Source organism: Gopherus flavomarginatus, chromosome 3 (assembly GCF_025201925.1).
Source record: "Gopherus flavomarginatus isolate rGopFla2 chromosome 3, rGopFla2.mat.asm, whole genome shotgun sequence".
NCBI classification, from domain to species: Eukaryota; Metazoa; Chordata; order Testudines; family Testudinidae; genus Gopherus; species Gopherus flavomarginatus.
Genome location: NC_066619.1, coordinates 100,386,052 through 100,409,822, shown reverse-complemented (window position 1 = coordinate 100,409,822; position 23,771 = coordinate 100,386,052). Strand labels below are relative to the sequence as shown.

At 39.5% G+C, this 23,771-nt stretch overlaps 1 protein-coding gene across 4 annotated transcripts in view; it reads right to left on the bottom strand.

Annotated features, from left to right (window-relative positions):
- PCSK5 (proprotein convertase subtilisin/kexin type 5) overlaps nt 1-23,771 on the bottom strand; it is a 300,518-nt gene that overhangs the window by 97,886 nt on the left and 178,861 nt on the right. For all 4 annotated transcript variants that reach the window (XM_050944093.1, XM_050944095.1, XM_050944094.1 and 1 more), the window contains one exon: nt 16,635-16,738. In XM_050944093.1, coding sequence (XP_050800050.1) covers nt 16,635-16,738 — 104 coding nt within the window. The remainder of the gene's footprint in view (nt 1-16,634; nt 16,739-23,771) is intronic.

Here is a 23,771-nt window from a genome sequence, read left to right as displayed (position 1 = left end):
ACTGCTACCACAGACAGTACTACAGACAAAACCTCAGAAAAAAACATATATGTTGTTTTAATCTCTAATGTGACAAGACATGGTATAAGTCTTTCTAGCTACACTTTGCTGGAAGTTTATGAAACCAGCCTCCAATCAATGCCAAACTAGAACTCAAAGGATTGTATCTAACATTCCCCACCCCCCACAAACCCTTGTTAAACAAATGACAGTTCAAAGTATAAAACTGGCCTATACTTAAAGATCACAAATTCCAAATATGGCAAATCTAAGGCTGGCTGAAACGGCCAACTGAAGAAGATTCTTTAAAGGAAAATCCTGCAAGTACAATGAACTCTTATTCTTACAATTTCCTTTCCCTTTAGCCCCAAATGCAAGTGCTCATAGAATAGAAACGTGCATTCTAAGAGAGCTAAAACATGGCTCTTCTAAGTGATTGGGCATCTAACATTTTCAGAATAAAACATACCAAAAAAGACTTCACAGTGTATAACAGATTCATGTATTCCAAGGCCAGAAGGGACCATTGTTATGATCTTGTCATTATGATGTTACACTTCCTGTGTAACACAGGCCATAGAACTTCCATACAATAATTCCTAGAGCAGATCTTTTAGAAAAACATCAAATCTTGAGTCAAAGATTGTCAGTGATGGAGAATCCACTACAACCCTTGGTTCACTGTTCCAATGGCTAATTACCCTCATTGATAAAATTTTTTTTACATTATTTCCAGTCTGAATTTATCTAGCTTCAACTTCTAGCCAGCGGATTGTGTTATACTTTCCTCTGCTAGACCATTATTAAATATTTGCTCCCCATGTAGTTACTTATACACTGTAATCAAGTCCTTCTCTTTGTTAAACTAAACAGATTGAGCTCCTTGAGTCTATGACTAAAAGGCATGTTTTCTAATCCTTTAATCATACTAGTGGCTCTTCTCTGAGCCATCTTTAATCTATCAATATCCTTCTTGAATTGTGGGCACGAGAACTGGACACAGGTTCTAGCAGTGCCAAATACAGGTAAAATAACCTCTTTACTCCTACTTGAGACTCCCATTTATGCATCCAAGGATTGCATTAGACCTTTGGGCTGTTGCACTGGGAGCACATATTCAGCTGATTATCCACCATCACCCTCAAATCTTTTTCAGAGTCACTGGTTCCCAGGACAGAGGCCTCCATTGTGGAAGTATGGCCTACAGTCTTTGCTCCAGATATACACATTGACATTTAGGCATATTAAAACGCATATTGTTTGCTTATGCCCAGTTCACCAAATGATCCAGGTCACTCTGTTCAGTGACCTGTCCACTTCATTATTAATCACTTCTCCAAGTTTTGTGTCAGTGATGATATTATGATTTTTTCCAGGTCAACTGATAAAAGTTTTAAATAGCACAGGTCCAAAAACAGATCCCCGTGGGACTCCACTAGAAACACTCACGCTTGACAATGATTCCCCTTTTACAATTACATTTTGAGAACTTATCAGTTAGCCAGCTTTTAATCTATTTAATGTGTGCAATGTTAATTTTATATCATTTTAGTTTTTTAATCAAAATGTTGTGTGGTACCAAGTCAAATGCCTTAGAGAAATCTAAGTATATTATATCAACACTATTACCTTTATCAACCAAATTTATAATCTCATCAGTTTTTTCCCAAATATAGAACAGAAACATTTAATAATAATTCTACCATTTACATCTAATAATGGAGCAATATTATTGTCAGGATTCCTTTGTTCCTCATATACTGCATTCTTATTGTCCTTTAAATCTGCTGACTATAGATTCCTCCTTGTGTCCCTTTGCTTCCCTTATACATTTTCTACAATTCCGAGCTTCCTAACTATATTCACTACTATACTTTCCCTTTCTTCTATTTGTTATACATTTTTTTTATAGCTGCCTTCACTTCCCCTCTAAACCAGATCAGTATTTTAAACAATTCAGCCTTCTTCCTCAATTGTGGCATTCTGGGCATCTAGTGAAGTATTCTTAAACAATTCCTAATTATAATTCACATTTTTCTGATTAAATTTTTCCTCACAGCTGATTTTGGCTCATAATTGTTTTCAGCTTTGTGAAACTGGCCCTTTTAAAGCACCAAGTATATATATTACTGATTTAGACTTTATTCTGTTGCATATTATAAATGTGATCAAGTCACGATACTTGTACCAAAGCGACCATTAATTTTTATTTTTGTAATCAGTTCCTATTTATCTGTGAAGATGAGGTCTAACACAGAATTCCCTCATGTTGGTTGCACACTTCTTGAGCTAGGAAAATGTCATCTGTGATGAAATTCCAAGGATATTTCAGTATTGGCAGCCTAAGACCTCAAAGCCCTTCCCCCAGCCTTTTGAATTCTTTGTACTGAAAAATACCGCAGATGTCTACTGCAAAAATAAATGGACAAAGAAGAAGGTTCATCAATACTGTATGAGGGCAAATAAAGCAGGGGCTGAGCAATTCCTCATTTCATAAATGTGACCACTGGAGTCAATGAGGTTAAGTGAAAAAGCTCTTGGGTGGAGATGTCTTCTTGGGAAAAGAGGGACTTTTAATTAACATACAGTTATCTACTTATCTGTCTGTTTTTATACTGTGCCCATCACTGTGGTATGCAAGATCTTACTGAGGAAAGTCACACCGTTCACCCACACTAGGACCAGCTATATGGGTGGAAGTGGCTCCCAACATGCCTATCAACTGTGCAGACATCATTGGTATAGCAACTAATTTCAACAGGAGGGAATGGTATTAGTGCCACCATATTACCCAATAGAGAAATCTTTGGGATAACTCATGGAAATACAGTTTTTTGCTCCCAGGGGAAGCAGTTGGCACAGCTGATATGTTGGGAGACAGGGGACAGGGAAGAGCCAAACTTTTGCTCATTCCCCACCCCACCCTCCCACTCCTGAGCCAGCTGAGTGGGAGGGTGAGTAGCAGGCTTTGGTGATGGCAGAAGTCTGTTCAAGGACACCCCTGGTCAAGCAGGCCTCTGGTTGAGCCCAAAGTGGTTTCCTCTACCCTACTTACACACTGAGTTTCCTGTGGAACCAGAGCCTGAATATTCACACTTTAAAAAATAGCTGGTTTGAAATATTTACACAACCCCCGCCCCCAATCTTTCCTACCTTTAACACCTCTTTTTAAAATGAAGTTGTGCTCATTTTTCATTCATGAGAAGAGATTAACAGTAAGAGTGATGGTACTTATGCTAATTGTCCATCACCATCATTACAGTTAATGTTTAAACTCTTTTGTATGGAAGAGGAGAAGTAGGACAAAGAGGCTTGGCACCTGTTTATATATACACACACATACACTTACACTTTGAACGTAAGTACACACTTCCTTGAAAAATATTCCCGTCCAAATCAAGTCAGTGGTGCTACTAAATACCTCCACGTGGTAACCTTCCAGACAGCTGCTATTTGGCTGTCTGCAGTGCCTACACTTCAAAGCCCTTGATCAAGTGGGTTTGGATGGCAGCTGCAGGGACTGAGACTGACGGGACTGAGACAGGACCATCATTTTCAGACAATAAAAAATAATTTAGGAAAACATTACAGAGTTAACAAAAGTTGCTGATCACTCCCATCGTAGGGGAATAGAGGGTTTAATCTCCTTCCCCACTGTCTTCAAATCACACCCCTTCATTTGTACACAAACTGTTGATGCTTATGAACTCTGCTTCTACTGTGTCTGACAGTAACCAATTCTGATGCCTCCAGGAATGGTAAAAAATTACTTTGACAGCACATATGGGGCTAGGCGTGCCATTGGGGTAACATCTAGAGATGTGATTGCCATTGGAAAAGAATGCGGACTCACTTCTGCTGACACAGGTAGGAAAACACCATTAGCAAGGTAATCATGATATGTTGTGTTTGCTGTCTAGTGAAGGCTGATACAGGTGCAGTGTAAGACACAGGCACACTACACATTATGTGCTGCACATCATAATCACTAGGAATTATTATCGGGTTCATCTGTGACTTTATGGCTCTGCCTATGTTAGGGGTGGTGTGGAGATGGCTTCAGGGGGATTTCTGCCTCATTAACAGAGAAGAAGAATATGGAATGGGAGCAAGCCTGCTGCTGTACCATTTCAGTAGCAGTGTACTCCCCCTCAGGGCCCATTTAACTCTGCTGGCTGGTCAATGCATAGGAAGCCCATGGTTCTGCCTCTTCTCCACTCTTTGACATAATAAAGCTGTTGGGTGTGTTCGTCTGCACTCTCTGAGAGGAGGGACTGCAACTGTGCTCCATGGGTTGCTCAGGGGTGCAAAGGGCAAAGGTGTTCCTTGAGCCATGTCTCTCCTCGTGCACGCACACATAACTTGGCCCACTATTGTTTATACAGTTTCACAGTTGTGCATAGAGCTTTACATATATGTAACAGGAGAGATTTAAGGGAAAACTAGTCTCACAAAGCAAAAATTGAATTGTAGCTGATCTCTTTACTCTTCTTATCATTAAAGAAGAATAACTAACATTTCTAGAGGTTAATGTCCATTTATTTATCCACAGAGCAGCTCCTCCAACCCCCACTATAAAATCAGAGACCATCTAGCAATGATTAACTGTGCAAGTTTATCAGATCTTCCTCAGTTTTTCTAGGAAAGGTACGTAATCCCTTAATTTTGGGCCAACACTTTCATGTATAGGAAAAGATGTAGGATGTTTAGGAAAAGACTGTTCTTGTTTATACATAAAGGTGATGTAAACTATATATTATGTGCTGCCCCCTCTGAAGTGCAGCCTTTAAAGGACAGAATCCATTCCCAAGATTTGGTCATATGCAGAACTATTAGTGGTTGTTATTCATAAATTCAGTCATAATTTAAAATCTCGCACAGTCTCTAGGTGAATTGGGCCACATTGAAAATATAGTACTTATAATGTCAATAGAGCTAAACAGAATGTAAGTTATGCTGCCACATTTTGTCCTTGTCCATTTTAATGAAATGATCTTCAGTTCTTCTGATCACCTCTTCTCACAGACCGTTTAGCCACTATAAAAGTGCCTGATTATTATATCCCTCTTCAGATACTGGATTGACAGAAACAAATGAAACAACTACATGGGAGGCAGAATGTCTTCTCCTCATTTGATCTTATCCAGCAATTATCACTATTCCCTCTAATTTTCCAATCCCTGAAAACGGCTTTGAGAGTGTAAAAGTATTGTCTAATGTTCATGGTGGTGCATGCTTTATACTACCAATATTGAATCAATAAAAGACACTGCTGGCAGTATGAGAGTTTAGAAATACATCTGAGGGAACAGTCTCAACTGAAGTAAATTGCCAGTGAAGTGAATTTACACTGGTTGGGGATCTGGCCCCTGATCTCATCTAAAGCTACTGGTATGCATCTAGCCACCTGGAATCTGCAAAATTACTTGCCTGAAATGCCACTATATATGGCATGTATCTGCGCTTTTAGATATTGCTCAGCTAGATTGGACGAAATAAAATTACAGAATTTCTCTGGATTTGTTTTGTGTTATTCTAGACCCAGACATCTATATCAATCTCACTGAAAATCAAATGAGGACAGAATCATCTGCACTGAAATGCTTTAAAATACAAGACTGTGTTAAATATTTAACTGAATCTGAATTTGTTTCCACAGCTGTATTGGTTTTGTGCATATTTACCAGACAGAGATGCAAGTGTAACTAGCACTGTGGTGAAAGTAAACAGGAACATTATTACACCTGATTAGGAAATTTTGCAGTACTCCTCTTTACACAAGATTGCTCTGTTACACTGTGTTTTAGATCTTGTTTTTTTTTTTGTTTTGGATATGCTGATGCCCGATATTGGGCTGGCAACCCTGTACTTGACAACAGAGATTCCAAAACATCTGTGTTTAATTGGCAGTGAAAAGCTTCCCCTTTTCAATTCTCCTGCCTGCCTGTAGATTGTCCTTCTCATCTACAAGGATGTCTGTATTTAACAGGAATTTGGTCAATATTTGTTTTTTTTTTAATAAAAAGGATTTCACAATATCTTAAACATGAGGAGATTCTTAAGACTCCTGAAATTAGCTACTCTCCCCTTCTTACTCATCCTACAACTTTTTCCATCCCTCATCTTTCTGCAAGATGATCTTAGAATAGATCTTCTTCCCAAACTTCTACTTTTGACAGGTTATTAAAGATGGATAACTTACTAAATAGATATAGTTCTAATTCCACATTGCTTTAATTAATTTCTGTCATTTGATTAGTTTTACTGCAAATGTTAGAAGTATTTTGGTATGTCAAGTATAAAGCAGATGTATTTAAAGGAAAAATGCAGTGATGGTAAAGGACGCTACAAGGAAAATGTATTTGTTTTTAAGCAGCACTGCTTAAACTTTGTCCTATTTTGCCTGTGTCAAATTTCAACTAAAAGAATTTTTGAGATTTTGAATTAGAACTTGTGTTTTGCAGTCACATCCTTAAATCTCAATTCACTTGTGTTATGCCAAAAGCTACCAGTAATTTAAAATAATAAGATTTGACCTTTGAAACTCATAACTGTACTGCACAGCCAACAACAAATTATCTGATACTGTTCTTTTTACTCTTGTGGATAAAACCAACACTCAAGCTTTTCAAATTCACATAATGTATTTGAAACTCAAAGGAGGGCATGGAAAGAATGCAATTGTATTCCTTGCATTTTTATGTTTCTGCTTATAACCAAAATATAAATGTTTCTGCTTATAACCAAGACAACAGAAAACCACATATTTCCGCAAAATACAGATAAGTCTAAGGACTCGGCAGGATTAGAAGGAATTTTCAGTTTCTGTTCCAAGGATCACACAACATAATGGTCTGTTTGTAGGACAGAAAAGTGCACTGTGTACTACCCTCTTTATTATATTACATTATAATGGGATATACTGAAAATTTGGGGGCCAGATCCGTAGATAGAAAAGTGATAGCAAATAATCAGAAAAAGGATACAATGTATATTTGTTCAATAAAACTTGTGCTTAACTTCTACATGTAATTACACTAACTCTTTACTTAACGTTGTAGTTATGTTCTTGAAAAATGCACCTTTGAGTGAAACGATGTTAAGCGAATCCAATTCCCCCATAAGGATTAATGAAAATGAGGGGGTTAGGTTCTACAGTGGGTGGGATATTTCCTGGGAATGCCTTACTGCTAAATGATGAACTAGCAATTGGCTGAGCCCTTAAGGGTTAACTCTCACACTCTACTGTACAAGGCACCAGGAAAGGAGGGTGGGCAGACAGAGACACACATCCTGTGTGTGTGAGTGAGAGAGATGCGCATTTCCCCTTTAAGTATGAAAAGTGGAGTCAGAAGTACACTGCCTTGTTAATTAGATCAGCCAGCTGAGACCAGACCACAGCTGCCTCGAAGTTCCCTCATATATATGTTTATATATGGAGATATACCTATCTCATAGAACTGGAAGGACCCTGAAAGGTCATTGAGTCCAGCCCCCTGCCTTCACTAGCAGGACCAAGTACTGATTTTGCCCCAGATCCCTAAGTGGCCCCTTCAAGGATTGCATTCACAACCAGTCAAACCACTGAGCTATGCCTCCCTTGTTGTGTGACCCCCCTGCTCTATGGAAGATGGAGTAAGCGGGGTGCAGACACAGGGGGAAGGGGGACATTAGTCCCCCTCTTCTTCCCCTCCACACAGCAAGCAGGAGTCTCGGGGAGCAGCTGTAAGGCACAGGGCAGGAGCAGCACATGGCAGTGGGGGGATGGACAGCTGCAATTGCGAGCCTGCTGGGCAGCTGCTGCACAGAGAACTTAGGGGAGTGGGGAGCTGATAGGGTGGCTGTTGGTCCACCCTGGTTCCAACCACCCACCAGCTAGTTCCACCGGGCTGCTCTTCCTGCAAGCAGTGGACAAAGCAGGCAGCTGCCAAATGACCTTAGAAGGGAGCATTACACAACTTTAAACAAGCATGTTCCCTAATTGATCAGCAATGTAACAATGAAACAAGGTTAAATGGGACCACTTTAAGCAAGGAGTTACTGGATATCAACCCAGTGACTGATTACTGTATCAGTACAGCTTGATTTCTTCAGACAATACCAACACTATATTATCCAACACCACACTCAAGACTACCATAGAGATTTTATTGGTAGATCGAACTATCTGAAAGTCACTATTGACTATTCTGTGATCTATAAGAAATAAAATAAAGAGGTCTGTGGCACTCTGGCAGAGCAGGATGTGAAAGTTTATACTTCCACTGTCAGTTCAGTCTGGTGGATAAAAAAATTCCGTTTGCACTTTTGTCCTGCATCCTTTATGAGGCCTAAATCCACCTTAAAAAACAACAAAGACCACCTTAGCATGCAGAAAATCAACGTGTAGATTGCATTTATAATTATATTCTCACAGTAACTGCCTATTTCAGAAATTTAAAATACACCTACATATTAGCTTATTCACTAGATGAAGACTGGTTGACTAAAAGGACTTGCAATAGGAGACAGAGCTCTTCACTTCTGGGTCACTAATGCAAATCAGGCCCTGGGCAGTAATGAAAGTCATTACTCTTCAATGATCATTTGGTAGCTTATGAGAAATAGGTCACTAGTTAAGTCCGCTACCCATGGATGCATTGTCATCCACATCACAGAAAAACACCATTGCATTTATCATATTTGTTGAGAATCTTATCAGAGTGATCAAGAAACCTGCTCTTCCCTTTGTCCCTAGAAAAGTTACCTTGTGAAAAGTGTCGTGATAGAATGAGAAAACCTGCCGTACCCCTACATTTTCTATGATTGCCCCCCACCCTCTGGTATGGGTATCATACTGTATAATAGGATTTTGGCCATAAAGATCGCTCTGAGGCCATTCATTTCTCTCTTTTATAAAATGACTCATTCTATTTGAAGGGAATACATCTAAGGGTTATATGCTGGTGCACTAGCTTTATAAAAGGTTTGTTGAAAGAAAGTTGGCTATAATGCATGTGTGGTAATGTAAGATATAATTTTTAAACTCAGTGATGGTCATTTTACAGTATATTTCTCCAAAAGAGACAACTCCATTGCAAAACCAACTGTCTGTAAATTTTCTTTAAACAAAACAAGCCATTTGTGACTGGAGCACAAAATGTATTTAAAAAACCCACTCACTTCCCTTTTTAAGACTCTTCAGGCCAAATTTCTCCTTGAATGTGCATCTGAGGTTTCCCCTAGATATTAAAAGCAGATGGATCTAACCATATTTGGATTACAGAAAACAAACAAACAAACAACCTTTCACTGAGAATTTATAAGCAAATAACTCAGAGTAAATTATGACAGATTAGTTGAGTGAACTAGAAGTGGAAACGCTGAGAGATTTTTAGCTATAGACACACGAATACCATTTCTGTGCTGCTTAGAGTATCAAGTGCATAGTGAAGAACATCTCTCTTGTGTTAGCTTATGTCATTTCTGTATCTTTTTGGAAGTGCTTATGTTCCAGTAAATTATCAACAGTTAAAAGAACACCCGACTGAGCACAGGGACAGTATCAGATTTCAGCAACAGATGGATGAACAAAAAATACATTGTGGTTATGGTATACATGTTTAATAAATAATAATACAAGTATTTATAATTAAATATCCATCTCAATAACCCTGTAAGGTGAGTAAGTATTATAATAGGTACGGTTATGTGAACTAAGACAAAGAGAAGTTAAATAATTGGCCAAAGTCTCACAGCGTAATTGGCAATGTAAAAAATAGACTAAGGGTGACATCCTGGACCCATACAAGTTAATGGCAACATTCCCATTTACTTCAATGGGACCATGATTTCACCTTAAGAAACCTGAATCCCAGTCCCAAGCTCTGTCCACTAAACAATATAGTCATCCCAGTGGCAGAATATTTGTGAATATAATTAGTGAAAATACCCAATAAAACACAATGAAAATCAAACTCCATTGGCCCTTAGGGACGCATTTTATTTAAAAAAAATAAAAGAGAGAGAGAACCCTTAGGGACGCATTTTATTTAAAAAAAAATAAAAGAGAGAGCTCCACCCACAAAACTCTGCACCTAACATCTGTGCATTGAATTCCCATGGATGTATGTGTAAAACTAGGCAGCTAGATTGCAAAATCTCCCAATTTCCAAGGACGGTTGTTATAACAGTGACATCAACATAATTATGTGATTGCACATATTCCTTGGGCTTTTTATTTTTAAGGACTAAAGTCAAAATGTTCTGTCTTTCCAGCATAACCATTTCTTACTCGAGTTTAATTCAGTAACTCTAGTCTTACTAGGAATAGTTATTACTGCAAACCGGAAAGGTATCATTTTCGTTTTTCATGCAGAGCCTGAGTCTGTTGACCTGTAGGGCACGCATGCTACAAGGCTAATTTTTCTCCCCCCAGGCTTTGAGAAAGGGTTGGATTAAGGTGTGTTAAAGGGGAAAAGTCAAATGGTATTGTATCTGTGGGCTGGCTGGTGTTGGTGCTGTCAGTTCAGTCTGTAATTTTTATAATATACATTTCTTGAAAATTGTTTGTTCATAGCCTGGATTATGCAATGGATACCAAGCCTGGAAGCTCTCTGGGGCAAGGACTGTCTTCTTTATTGCTTGTTTGTAAGGTGCCAGCCACAATCCATCTCATCCTTGAATACAGTTTGTAGGTGCTACTGTAATATAAATGTCTATGGCTTGATTTATCACTGTGTTACTTCAGTTTTAGGGTAGATTAAGTCCACTGAAAACCATGGAGTCACACCACTGTCAAACTGAACCAACGTAGTGGTAAATCAGGCCCACAATATATGAATACTATAAATGCAGAAAAGCAAATTAGGGTGTATTACAATATGTTATGGTCAGTCTATTTTTTTTTAATGATCTTTAAGAGGTGTGTCCGCTCAGACCTTCCCAGTTTGATTTTACAACCAATCCCTTGGTTCCTAGAGCCAGCAGGGAACAGAGCACTGCAGACACAGCAGCCTCAGCTAGAATTACAGTTGTCATAATGAGGAGCTTTTGATGTGTTTAAAGTTGGGAGGCGAAATGAGGATTTTTTGGGCTCTCTCCAGGCATCCTTTTTCCTTTCTCTGGAACTCCTCATCTCTGGAACTACCTGACCCTGTTGCTGTTGTTCCTGCTCTCAGATATCTCTTTTAATTTAAAAAGCAAAATTGGGAGGTATATGAATTTCTATTATGCAAAAATAAAAATTCCTGAGAAGAATCCTACAAGCTTTCAGGTTGCAGAATCCTATGTCCCAAAAAGATTTGGTGATTCTTGCAAAGGCAGATAAAATTCAGAAACCAGGCAATTTGTTTAACCTAGTTTTAAATTTGGAGCTTCGAATAGCTCCCAAAGTAATTTTAACATTACTGATAATTGCCATCTGAGCATTTGCTGATGGAACGGAGGAAATGATCTAGGAAACAAGAGCCACCTAGAATGGGATGCAACGTCTGCCAAATAAAACCCTATAATTTCTAGGTCCCCTAATCATCTAAAACCCTGTATTGAAAAATTAAAGATTTATGGCCCTATTTCGCTACCATATCCATTCTATCTCCCCTACCCCTCAGTTTCCACAGTAATAACTTTAATGATACTTTATAAAAATGAAATAATAAAGGTGCTGGCATCAATCCTATGATTTCTGTGATATTTAAATGTGTTTGACAATTCTAAATGGTCACCACTATCACTGGGCACTCCTCCTCCTACCCCTGACCCATGCTGCTCGCATATAGTGTGTATTCTGCCAATGTGGTTCCTTACTGGGAGAAGTAGGGGACTGCATTTCTGACAGAATCCCAGTTAATTTTAGGGACTTCTTCCATCCGCTTCCTTGGTGCTATGGCGAGTGCTGCCCTCATGTGTTCAGAACACCACCAAAAGCCCATGATGTAAGCAAAGGGCAGCAAAATGAGAATTAAAATGAAATTAATCAGGTACGGCCATAAATTAATAATAGCACCTATATGTTCAACTGTGATCAAGGAAATAGCTTGGGGATATCTCTCAAACTTTAAATCCATATGGACTGGGAAGCTGAGGGCCTGCTAAACTAACTCCTGGGGTCATACCGACTTGACAGTTTTCAATGACATTTCATTAATGAAGGTGTTTTTTTCATTCCCCTCCCCTGCCCTTAATATGTTAATTAAAGGTGATTGCTGAAGGGTCTGGCTTTTGTTGGAAAGTGAATGGTGTAATAATCTTTCCTGCTTCTTGATAAATATAACGCATGAAGTATTAGAATGCCATAGCAGAGTGGCAGATGCTAGGGCCCTGATGAAGGATGCTAGAATCTTCTATTGAGTTACCCTACATTCAATGGTCTAGACTCTGTGTGCTACTGCACCTTTTTTTACGGTGTTGGTTTAAGTGGCGCAGAGCTATGGGAATGGTTCTATACTACTACACTGACCTGCAGCCCCTAAGGGGGGAGGAACAGGGTATGGCCAGAGAGAACTGCACTCTGAGTATTTCTGGCTGACAAAAGATCTCATAGGTGGCTGCTATAAGTCAAGAGAGATTAGAATGTAAGTCTGTCACATTCAGAATTCTTATATTTGTTAGCAATGAATCTAATTCTTAAATCATGATTTAAAATGTGTGACGGAATGTGCACAGGAGCTCATTCAGCTCTTTTGAAATAACCCACAATGTTGTGCAGACACTGCAGTTGTTCTCTGAATTTTGTTTGAATACTTAACTCTGACATCAGTTTCAACCTGATCTATTATCAGAATAAAAATGGTGTTGTCTCCTTTTCCTCTTTCTGTGTTTCTCCAGTGTTGCCCCCATCCAATACAAGCTCTGAACATCATAAGAATACTCAGCAGTTATATAGCAGTTTACACCTTCAAAGGCCTATTCAAACATTAAGGGCTCTCTCCTGCTCCCAGTGAAGTTCCAGTGACATTCAGTTGCCATCAATGGTGCAGGATTAGGTCTTAAATTCCCTGTCATTGCTTTACAAATCAGAGCTATGCTGCTGGTGAGGTGGGATGCAAAAAGGTACATATCACTTGCAGTTCTTGCAGGCTACTGGAATGTCTCCAGTGGGGCAAAAGCCTATAGAGGTGGTCAGAAAATGGAAACAACCTGTTAAAGTTTTGATATTTTTCACTAAAATTGTATTTTTCACTCATAAGTAATATTATCTCCATTTTACAGATGAGGGAAAGTGAGTTGCCCAAGACCACACAGTATGTTACTGGCAGAGTCAGGATTAGAATTCTTTCATTCCTGACCCCCTAATGGTGTACTTGCTGGTAGAATGCACAGTCCTGGACTGCTCATGGAACTTTAGTACCAAGTAAAAAAGTATGAAACGGGAAGCTCTTTAAATTAAGATCCTAACTGTGACTACCTGCTCAGTGATGCCATTCAGAAGAGATGCTTATGCTTCTTAAAATTACTTTGTTGCATTCTGTTTCTTTCAACCTATAGACAAGTGAGCACTGATGCTGCATTCTTCTTTTATGATTTCAATATTAACCTACACTGCTGATTGAACACTTGAACAAGCAAGTAACCTTTCCAAAGCAATGTCTGTAGTAGATAAAGATTAACCACTTTGACACCCCTAAGACTGGAAGTAAAAAGGATGCTCTTTAACTTCTTGCTAGACCAGAGGTTTGCATTAGTTATAAAAAAAAATTATTTGAGGTGGCATAACAGGTAGAATCTAGCCACGCTGAGCATTCTATAGTTTGCCTAATTTTTTGTAGTGATCAAGGATGCACTGCAAACCATATGACCAAGGTCTGTGACTGAGAGTGCTTGTAAAATAAATGTTCAAAACTATTTTTTGAGTGCCTTGTCCTAAGCTACTGTGTAAAGACACCTGTTGACTCTGAGTGAAATAGTAATTAGAAAGAAAACCTATTTCTAACCATGAGATTCATTCAGTTGACTGGTATTTAATAAGTGCTGTTTACTCTCCAGAAAAAGTATACTGGAAATAGGAGGAGGGGGGAGAGGAAAAATGGTATCGCTGCAGTGCAAAGGATAAGGCAGCTCAAGTATTATTCATCTGTTAATCTTTTTGATTAGTGTAAGAAAGAAAGAAAGAAAGAAAAAAAGAAAACTGGAGACCTTGTAGCCAATAGCTACATTTGTGAGCTCCTCCTTTCTGTTCCCCAATGACAAACAGTGAGAGTGACTGTGCTGAGGGACGGTGTTGCCATGCAGCCCAGTGAGCCAGCCCACTGAACAGGCAGGCTGACCCACTTTCAAGTACCAGCTTTTGCTGACCCTTTGAGTGAGACGTTCTTCCAAGTTTTTGTTGTTTTCACCCTTTGATTTCTCATTTCTAAAGAACCAATCTCCCTGCCCCCTTCTCCTTTATCTTCTAGCATTCATGGAAGAAAGGCAGCTTGTTTTTTGTGCCTTACTTTGCCTTAGTCAATTTCAGAAAAATTCTCTTTTCGGCCTTGTTATGAACATGCTTTGGAAGAAATATGGGTCTTGACATCAACAAAATTATGCTACAATTCCACAAGGATCAGAGTAATTCATCTATGAAAAACCCATACTTTAACTGTTACTCTTGGCAGCAGTGAAGGATAATAGTGAAATATTATACTAAATATTGCCACGTGCACTAGTAAAATACAGTCTCATTCTTGCCAGCAGCGGTGTGCAACTCCCCCTTCGAGCTCAGGTTTGGATGTTGTGATTTAATCTAACTCTTTTGCTTCTCTTCCATCCAAAACCAACAGAGGTTTAAAGAGAGCTGGATTTTTATTGGAACCATTTGCTTAGCCTAAGTTGCCAAAATAATTTAGTTAAAACTGGTGCTTTATTTGGGTTAAAGTTGATCCTTAGCTCCACAGAGGTCGAGGCACTTAGTTTGTCTTGCTCCTTTTGAATTCCACCATGAAGTCTACTGCCGAGTTTTGCCAGGTGAAGTTGTATTTCCTGCCTCTCCACATTCATCCACGTCTACTTTCATGAGTTTTAGACAAGTGGGGGAGAAAGCCTCCTTAACTCCTTTACCTCATAAATATCTGCCACCACAATTCAAACACAGCACATATGTGTCTTCCAGTTGTTGGGGGGTTAAGCCAGAGAAAGAATTGTTGTAACTATAAAGGCTTTGTTGCTCCTGCTACTGCTAATATACCATGTGTTAATACAACTCTTCAGTTTGCTAATGAGAGACAACTGCTCTAAGATACATCAGAGTATGATACTGAGCATTATGACGTTATTGCCTTTCTCGGGAACAGGTGAAAAAATACAAAGGGAGAGAATTCTGAAAATTAGATAGTAACCAAAATGCTACAGTTTACACCACTTGAAGACCATAGACTAGAGAGTTTCAAGCATAATAATAAGATATCAATACACATTTCCTTCCAATACATTTTTAATGCCAGGCTATGGATCACACCTTGAATGTGAAAACATTTTAATTTTGAGGTGGTCTGGAGTTGAATCCCCATTTCCAAAACTATCCTCTATCGTTTAGGTTCTGGATTGGATCCAAAAATGAAAGGGGCCTTTTTTCTGTTTCTAATTCAGATGCAGCAGAAATGTCATGGGGCAGAATTACATATTAAATATGTTCTGTGGTGGATGTTCTGTGATCTGGAATAGGTTAAAGCTAGGGCTTAGATTCAAGGCCAAATTTTAGTGCGAAATTGTGTGAAAATTTGATGGCTCTGATACTTTGTGAACTGTTCTCAGTTTTTCACACAAAATGGCATAAATCCTACAAGATAGGCTTATCTTAAAAGTTGGGTGGAATTCTCATGAGAATGAAATCAGAAATAGACCTTCTGAGTTTTCCATCCAACCCAGAAATAAAGCCAATAAAAGGTTTAGAAATGGGAACTAGAATTTAAACCATCTTGAAATTCAGAGGTGTTTAGATTCAAGGTCCACTTTTAGCCCATCTCTAAAATATAAGCAGAATTATATGGTATTGCTAGTCATTGACTATGATGGTATGTATATATATCTGTAACAGCTGGTGAAAACCAGTAAAACATTTAGTGAGAACTTTAAAATATGTCTAGAGTTTTTTTAAATTTTGAAAAATGTCTGATTGAAAACTGGGATTTATGTTCCTTGAGACAGTCTGATATTTGGCACTTGTTTTCATCCCAAATCAGAGCAAACAGCTGAAATATCAAAGCCTTCTTTGTGTACAATGAAAAGTTCTGAAAAATTTCTGTTCAGTAATGTCAAAATGTTCCATTTCTCCATTTTCAATCAGAATCCCTTATATTCCCGAATTGAAATGTTTTATTTCAGGTTTGCTTGACATTAAATTCTGTGATCTTAACATCAAGCTAGACCATCTGTACACCTGTGCCTGGAAGACACAAACACTTGGTTAAGATACTTTACTGCCTGCTTTGTGCTACCAGAAAGTAGGCAGAAAGGGTTGACCAAAATCCAGTCCATAATTTTTACTTTTCTAGTAATTTCAAATCTCAGTCTTTAGAGAAGGAGAAAGAACACGTCTCTTTTGTTAATGAAAAAGACCAAAAGCTGCACATACTGCAAGTGACAGACAAGCCATATGAGATTATTTCCCTCAGCTTTGCCTTTAAATGTCCGATTTTTTTTTGCCTGTCGTGGTGAATAAGAAAGGAAGCTCTCACCCTTATAACCAGCAGCATTGGTTTTCCAGTCATTAGAATTCAGATGTCCTGCACGAGAAGTCCTTACAATAATATGCTGTACGTCTCTCCAGGTCAGAGATGGACTAAAGAAAAGGGCAAAGACAAAGTGAAAATCAGAATTTTCTTACCAAAAAGAAAAAAAAAAGTCACGAGTTAAAAATCAAAACCACGAACAAGACTGGTGATCAAAGTAACATGACCCAGCTTTACACGATTGATGTATCAAATTATTTTTACCTCTACTGTTCTTTTTCAATTATGAGAGATGCATTAATTAATAGGCAGCCTTTAAAATACACACACTCAGTATTCCACACATGAAATTTACAAGGAAGGACAAAAAAGTATATTTGACCTAGAGAGAACTAATATGACCACCAAGTGCTTCACGTTGCCTCTGTACATGGTTGCCTACCTCAGACATGCAGAAGAGAAGAAAAGCATAACAGATCACAAGCTATTTCATATTCATTAGGGCCCCATTTCTTTCACACTCTAAACTTCCATTGTGGTCATTATGGAAGCCTGAGTCTATGTTGTCATTGACTTGCTCATTATAGCCAGATTCACTACTGGTAATCACAGACTCATAGACTTTAGGGTCAGAAGGGACCAATATGATCATCTAGTCTGACCTCCTGCACAAAGCAGGCCACAGAACCCTACCCTCCACTTCTATAACAAACCCCTAACCTATGTCCGAGTTATTGAAGTCTTCAAATTGTGGTTTGAAGACCTCAAGCTGCAGAGAATCCACCAGCAAGTGACCCATGCCCCACGCTGCAGAGGAAGGCGAAAAACCTCCAGGGCCTCTGCCAATGTGCCCTGGAGGAAAATTCCTTTCCGACCCCAAATATGGCGATCAGCTAAACCCTGAGCATGTGGGCGAGACTCACCAGCCAGCACTCAGGAAAGAATTCTCTGCAGTAACTCAGATCCCATCCCATCCCACATCCCATCACCAACCACTGGGCATACTTATCTGCTGGTAATCAAAGATCAATTGCCAAAATTAAGCTATCCCATCATACCATCCCTTCCATAAACTTATCAAGCTTAGTCTTAAAGCCAGATATGTCTTTTGCCCCCACTACTCCCCTTGGAAGGCTGTTCCAGAACTTCACTCCTCTAATGGTTAGAAACCTAAGTCTAATTTCAAGTCTAAACTTCCTAGTGTCCAGTTTATACCCATTCGTTCTTGTGTCTACATTGGTACTAAGCTTAAATAATTCCTCTCCCTCCCTAATATTAATCCCTCTGATATATTTATAAAGAACAAGCATATCCCCCCTCAGCCTTCTTTTGGCTAGACTAAACAAGCCAAGCTCTTTGAGTCTTCTTTCATATGACAAGTTTTCCATTCCTCGGATCATCCTAGTAGCCCGTCTCTGAACCTGTTCCAGTTTGAATTAATGCTTCTTAAACATGGGAGACCAGAACTGTACACAGTATTCCAGGTGAGGTCTCACCAGCCCCTTATATAATGGTACTAACACCTCCTTATCTTTGCTGGAAATACCTCGCCTGATGCATCCTGAAACCGCATTAGCTTTTTTAACGGCCATATCACATTGGCGGCTCATAGTCATCCTGTGATCAACCAATACCCCAAGGTCCTTTTCCTCCTCTGTTGCTTCCAACTGATGTGTCCCCAATGTATATCTAAAATTCTTATTATTAATCCCTAAGTGCATGACCTTGCACTTTTCACTATTAAATTTCATCCTATTACTATTACTCCAGTTTACAAGGTCATCCAGATCTTCCTGTAAGATATCCCGGTCCTTCTCCATGTTAGCAATACCCCCCAGCTTTGTGTCATCCGCAAACTTTATTAGCGCATTCCTGCTTTTTGTGCCAAGGTCAGTAATAAAAAGGTTAAATAAGATTGGTCCCAAAACCGATCCTTGAGGAACTCCACTAGTAACCTCCTTCCAGCCTGACAGTTCACCCTTCAGTACGACCCGTTGTAGTCTCCCCTTTAACCAGTTCCTTATCCACCTTTCAATTTTCGTACTGATCCCCATCTTTTCCAATTTGACTAATAATTCCCCATGTGGAACCATGTCAAATGCCTTACTGAAATCGAGGTAAATTAGGTCTACTGCATTTCCTTTGTCTAAATAATCTGTCACCTTCTCAAAGAAGGAGATCAGGTTGGTTTGGCACGATCTACCTTTAGTAAAACCATGTTGTAATTTGTCCCAATTACCATTGACCTCAATGTCCTTAACTACTTTCTCCTTCAAAATTTTTTCCAAGACCTTACATACTACAGATGTCAAACTAACAGGCCTATGGTTACTCGGATCACTCTTTCTCCCTTTCTTAAAGATAGGAACTATGTTAGCAATTCTCCAGTCGTATGGTACAACCCCTGAGTTTACCGATTCATTAAAAATTCTCGCTAATGGGCTTGCAATTTCATGCGCCAGTTCCTTTAATATTCTCGGATGAAGATTGTCCGGGCCCTCCGATTTTGTCCCATTAAGCTGTTCAAGTTTGGCTTCTACCTCAGATGTGGTAATATCCACCTCCATATCCTCATTCCTGTTTGTCATCCTTCCATTATCCCTAAGCTCCTCATTAGCCTTATTAAAGACTGAGGCAAAGTACTTATTTAGATATTGGGCCATGCCTAGGTTATCCTTAACCTCCTTTCCATCCTCAGTGTTTAGCGGTCCCACTTCTTCTTTCTTCGTTTTCTTCTTATTTATATGGCTATAGAACCTTTTACTATTGGTTTTAATTCCTTTTGCAAGGTCCAACTCTACTTGGCTTTTAGCCTTTCTCACTTTATCCCTACATGTTCTGACCTCACTAAGGCAGCTTTCCTTGCTAATCCCACCCTTCTTCCACTCCTTGTAGGTTTTCTGCTTTTTCTTAATCACCTCTCTGAGATGCTTGCTCATCCAGCTTGGTCTACAACTCCTGCCTGTGGTTTTTTTCCCCTTTCTTGGGATGCAGGCAGAGATCAATCCTGTATTATTTATGTACCCAAATCTCCCAGCAATGAATCTGGGTAGTTAATGGCTGTGATGAAGTGGGAATTTTCTGTACTATTTTATTAGTCCTATGTGTGCCTCAGTTTCCCCCTGTACTTTGCATTGCTACCCTGTGGGTGCCAAGGAGTTAAAAATAAAAAAGCTGCTCTTGGGGCAGAGCAGGAGACATGAGGTGTTGTCATGTAACAGTAACTGTTGGGAGGGGGAATGACTAGGTCATTAAAGAACTGGTTGAAACCGAGCCATATCAATGGAGGATTGATCCACAAAGACATTGGGAGCCTTAAGGATTGAGCAACTGATGCTTACCCAGCAGGCAGAACATGTGAACTCCACAGGTTTGACAGGTGGTTTGGGGTGGCTGTTGGAGAGACTCAGCAGCTCTCACCTGAGACTGACAGCCAGTCAGAGCCAGACATGGATTCCATAGCAGCACGGCTGATTGCACTGGCTTCGTCAGTACGGACTATATCTTAACCTTTGCTTCTCTATGCTAAACTAAGGGCTTCTGATGTAGTGTTCCAGTTGACTAATAAATTCTGTTTTATTTTGAAAAGGCTGCCTGGTGTCACTGCAAATAATTGCTGTGGTGCACTGGTCCCTGAAGAGTATAAAAGTCTCTGAGGAGGGGTCTATCTCAGTTGGACTTGCTGGACAGAACTCACAGTGTGAAACGGGAGTGCAAGAGCCCAGAGAATCAGTTTTGGAGGCACAGAGGCAACATGACCTACCCTTAAAGAAGAGTAGAACCCTTGGGGAGTGGCATTCTGAACAGGTACCTCCAGGGGACTGTTTAGAATCTGGAAAGTAGCAATGATCCTGTGGATCTGTGACAATGGGCAAGCGACTGACAACACATAAGTGAGTTTCTACAATATGTAAATAATGATTCTGTCCTCAAGGATGACAAAAGAGGATCCCATCTGGGTTCCCACTGTGGAATGAACTACCATTTTTTTCTCTCAGGAACAGAAGAAATCTTTAGAGAATGAAGTCTTCCAGATGCCCTTTGTTTCACAGATACATATTCTCAGGAGGACTTCCTTTCTAAAACCATTGCTTAAAAGGTCTTGGATTATGGTGGTGTTCACTGGCAATTTCTCATTTGTTCTGTTAGCAATGAGATGGGGAATATGACTGTTCTTCCAACAATGCTGTTAATAGTGAGAATGATAAATGAACAACAGAATGAGCAGCTATGGTATGGCTTCACAAAAATTAAATAAAAAATAGGAAATGTGCATTTGTGCTCATACCATTACTCACCAAACACGAACCTCTGAATAGTCCTGCTCCTGTTCCCACACACTGTCATTGTCTTGGACAGTGCTGGATCAGGCCCAATGCTAGTTAACTATACTGTCTAGTACAGTGGTTCTCAAACTTTTGTACTCAAACCTTTCACATAGCAAGCCTCTGAGTGCAACCCCCATTCCCTTATAAATTAAAATTAAAAACATTTTTTAATATATTTAACACCATTATAAATGCTGGAGGCAAAGCAGGGTTTGGGGTGGAGGGTAACAGCTTGTGATCCCCCATTTAAGAACCTCACAACCCCCTAAGGGGTCCCAAACCGCAATTTAAAAATCTCTGGTCTAGTAGCTAGGGCACTAAACTGGGACTCAGGAAGATGCAGGTTCAATTCCCTGCTCCAATCATAAAGTTCCTGGGTGACCTTGGGCAAGTCACTTAGTGTCTTCCTGCCTCAATTCCCCATCTGGAAGTTGGGGATAATGCTTCCCTACCTCACAGGGGTATTGTGAAGATAAATACATTAAAGATTGTGAGGTACTCCAATACCATGGTAACAAGGGCCATAGATGGATTGATCCTGCAGTTTTTTCATGCATGGAATGCCTACTAAATTCAGTGAGAGATTTCTATGTGGAACATCTTCAGGATAACAGAAATCATCCAAGCAGGTTGATTTTACTATGACCTCTTCCTGATACAGGAAGTCACAAGAGAAACTCAAGAGTCTGAGAGTTTGGTGTGCAGAACTCAGTGCAGTGTTTTTTATTTTTATACTGTCCTCACATCTCCCAGAATTTATTTTCTTGTAAATTTAAACTTTTGAAATGCTTGTTTTGTGGATGCTATACCGTACTTAAACATAGAAATAATATCTTGTTTATCTTTTGAAGTAAGCAGCTGAAATCAATCAGGTCTATGAAATTTCCTACATATGACTTGGACTGAAGAAATTAGTGTTTTATTTTCTTGCTGAGCTGCATGAGCCGAGTTTCTGAGCTGTACACAATTAAGATGACAAACTTTAGCTTCAGTAAATTGGAACTCCATAGGGAAGCAGCAGATATGCAGAAATTACTGCAAACATCCAAGTCTTCTATGTAAAACATGCCTCTATTTCACACAGGGCAACGACAGAAATAGACTGATGGAAATTAACAGGTTTGTGATCAAAGAGATTTTATATGTCTGAATGAGATTAAAGGAAGGAAATGAAAACCAATTACATTTGAGCTTCATAAGTCACAATACCATATAATGGCAATAAACCTGGGAAGTGTAGAAAATACACTCAAAAGTAACAGAAGTGTGTGTAGGAGCGGAGGGCTCCTCCAATGGCCACAGAGTCTAAATAGTTGAAATGAGACCATAGTCAACAGAATTTTTATATATACTGACCAAGTAGGAATTGCTTAAAATAAGTCTTATATGCTGTAACTGAATTATGAATGGTATCTCAAAATCAGGTGTGGAATCATTTAACTATATACCCTTCCCCTCTATTTGTTCTTTTGTTTGTTTGTTTTTGTTTTTTGGTGGCTGACACTGCTATTTTACTTTTGGATGGACTCTTGTTCCTTTGCAGCAAGTTTCCTACTAGGTTGTGTGAGGCCAATGTCAACTAGACTCTGATGTGACCTAGCATCAAATCCCCCTTTTTAGCTACCAATGGAGCATCAAAGGAGGTATTGTGTATTTTAGTGAAGCCAGCACAGAGTCCTGCTTGCACTGGAGCCCTGAAGATGCTGGTGTATGCAGATCAGCTGGAACACTCACTCGGAAGAAGCAAGATCATCTGTGCTGAAATCTCTTTTGGTTTTCAGAACTTGTTGCATTCCTTCCTAGATGGATCAGTTTAATCACGACCATTTCATTTTTCTTGTGTGCATCTGAGGTACTGGAGCAGCTTGTGGTAAAATTACTGCATTATTTTTAAGGTGCACTAGTGCCTTTTGGTGGTGGATGGACATTTAAAAATATTAATATAAATATAGCTTGTTTTCCGAGAAGGGGTCTCTTTTCAAGTTAGACAATTGGACTGGTAAGATAGTAAGTATTTATCCAGCTGAGAGCTGGTAAAAAAACAGAACTGCAAAAAGTTAATGTCTTGGAATGTAATGGGCATTAAGGGCTTGTAAGATATGGTATGCTTGGGCAGGAACGTAACATGCTTTAGAAAGAAATCAATAAAATTTTATACCAGATCAGGAATTTCACTAGGAGCCCATGTAATGTCTTAGGAAAACATGTAGCACTGGCTCAAGCCTTCAAGAGTACCTCTGAGAATCCCACGAGCTGCATTCTTTATTAGGTGAAGTCTGAACAATCTGTGATTCCACAAAGCAAGGCGTTATAGTGGTCAAAACTACTGGGAAGAAAAGGCACTAAAATATTCACATCAGTTTTAAAAGGCAATATTCAAGAATAGCTACATTCAGCTAATTATTAAAAACAAACCGGGGAGTCCATTCCCCTTGCAATGAGCACTGAGCTCTCATTACTGGGAATTATACAGTGTGTCAAGATGAAAATACAACCCACAGTTAAGGTTTAATGAAGACCCCCGAAAAACTTCCAGATTGGGGAACCTTGAAAAGCGAGCTACACTGATAGTGGTTCAGTTTTAAAGTTCTGCGTAAGAGGCCACTGTTGTATTTGCCTGTGTAGTGGGGTAGACCCCCGCTCCTGCTCTAAGGGGCTTAAAGCTGCCCCTGGGAGAGGGCTGAGAGAAAAGCTGGGCTGATTGGGAGGCAGCCTCAGCTGGAGGACATGCCCCAAACAGACCCAGCTGGCCCTATAAAGGTCAGGGCAGCCAGGCATTCAGAAGGCTCTCTCTGGTCTGAGAGGGAGCAGCACC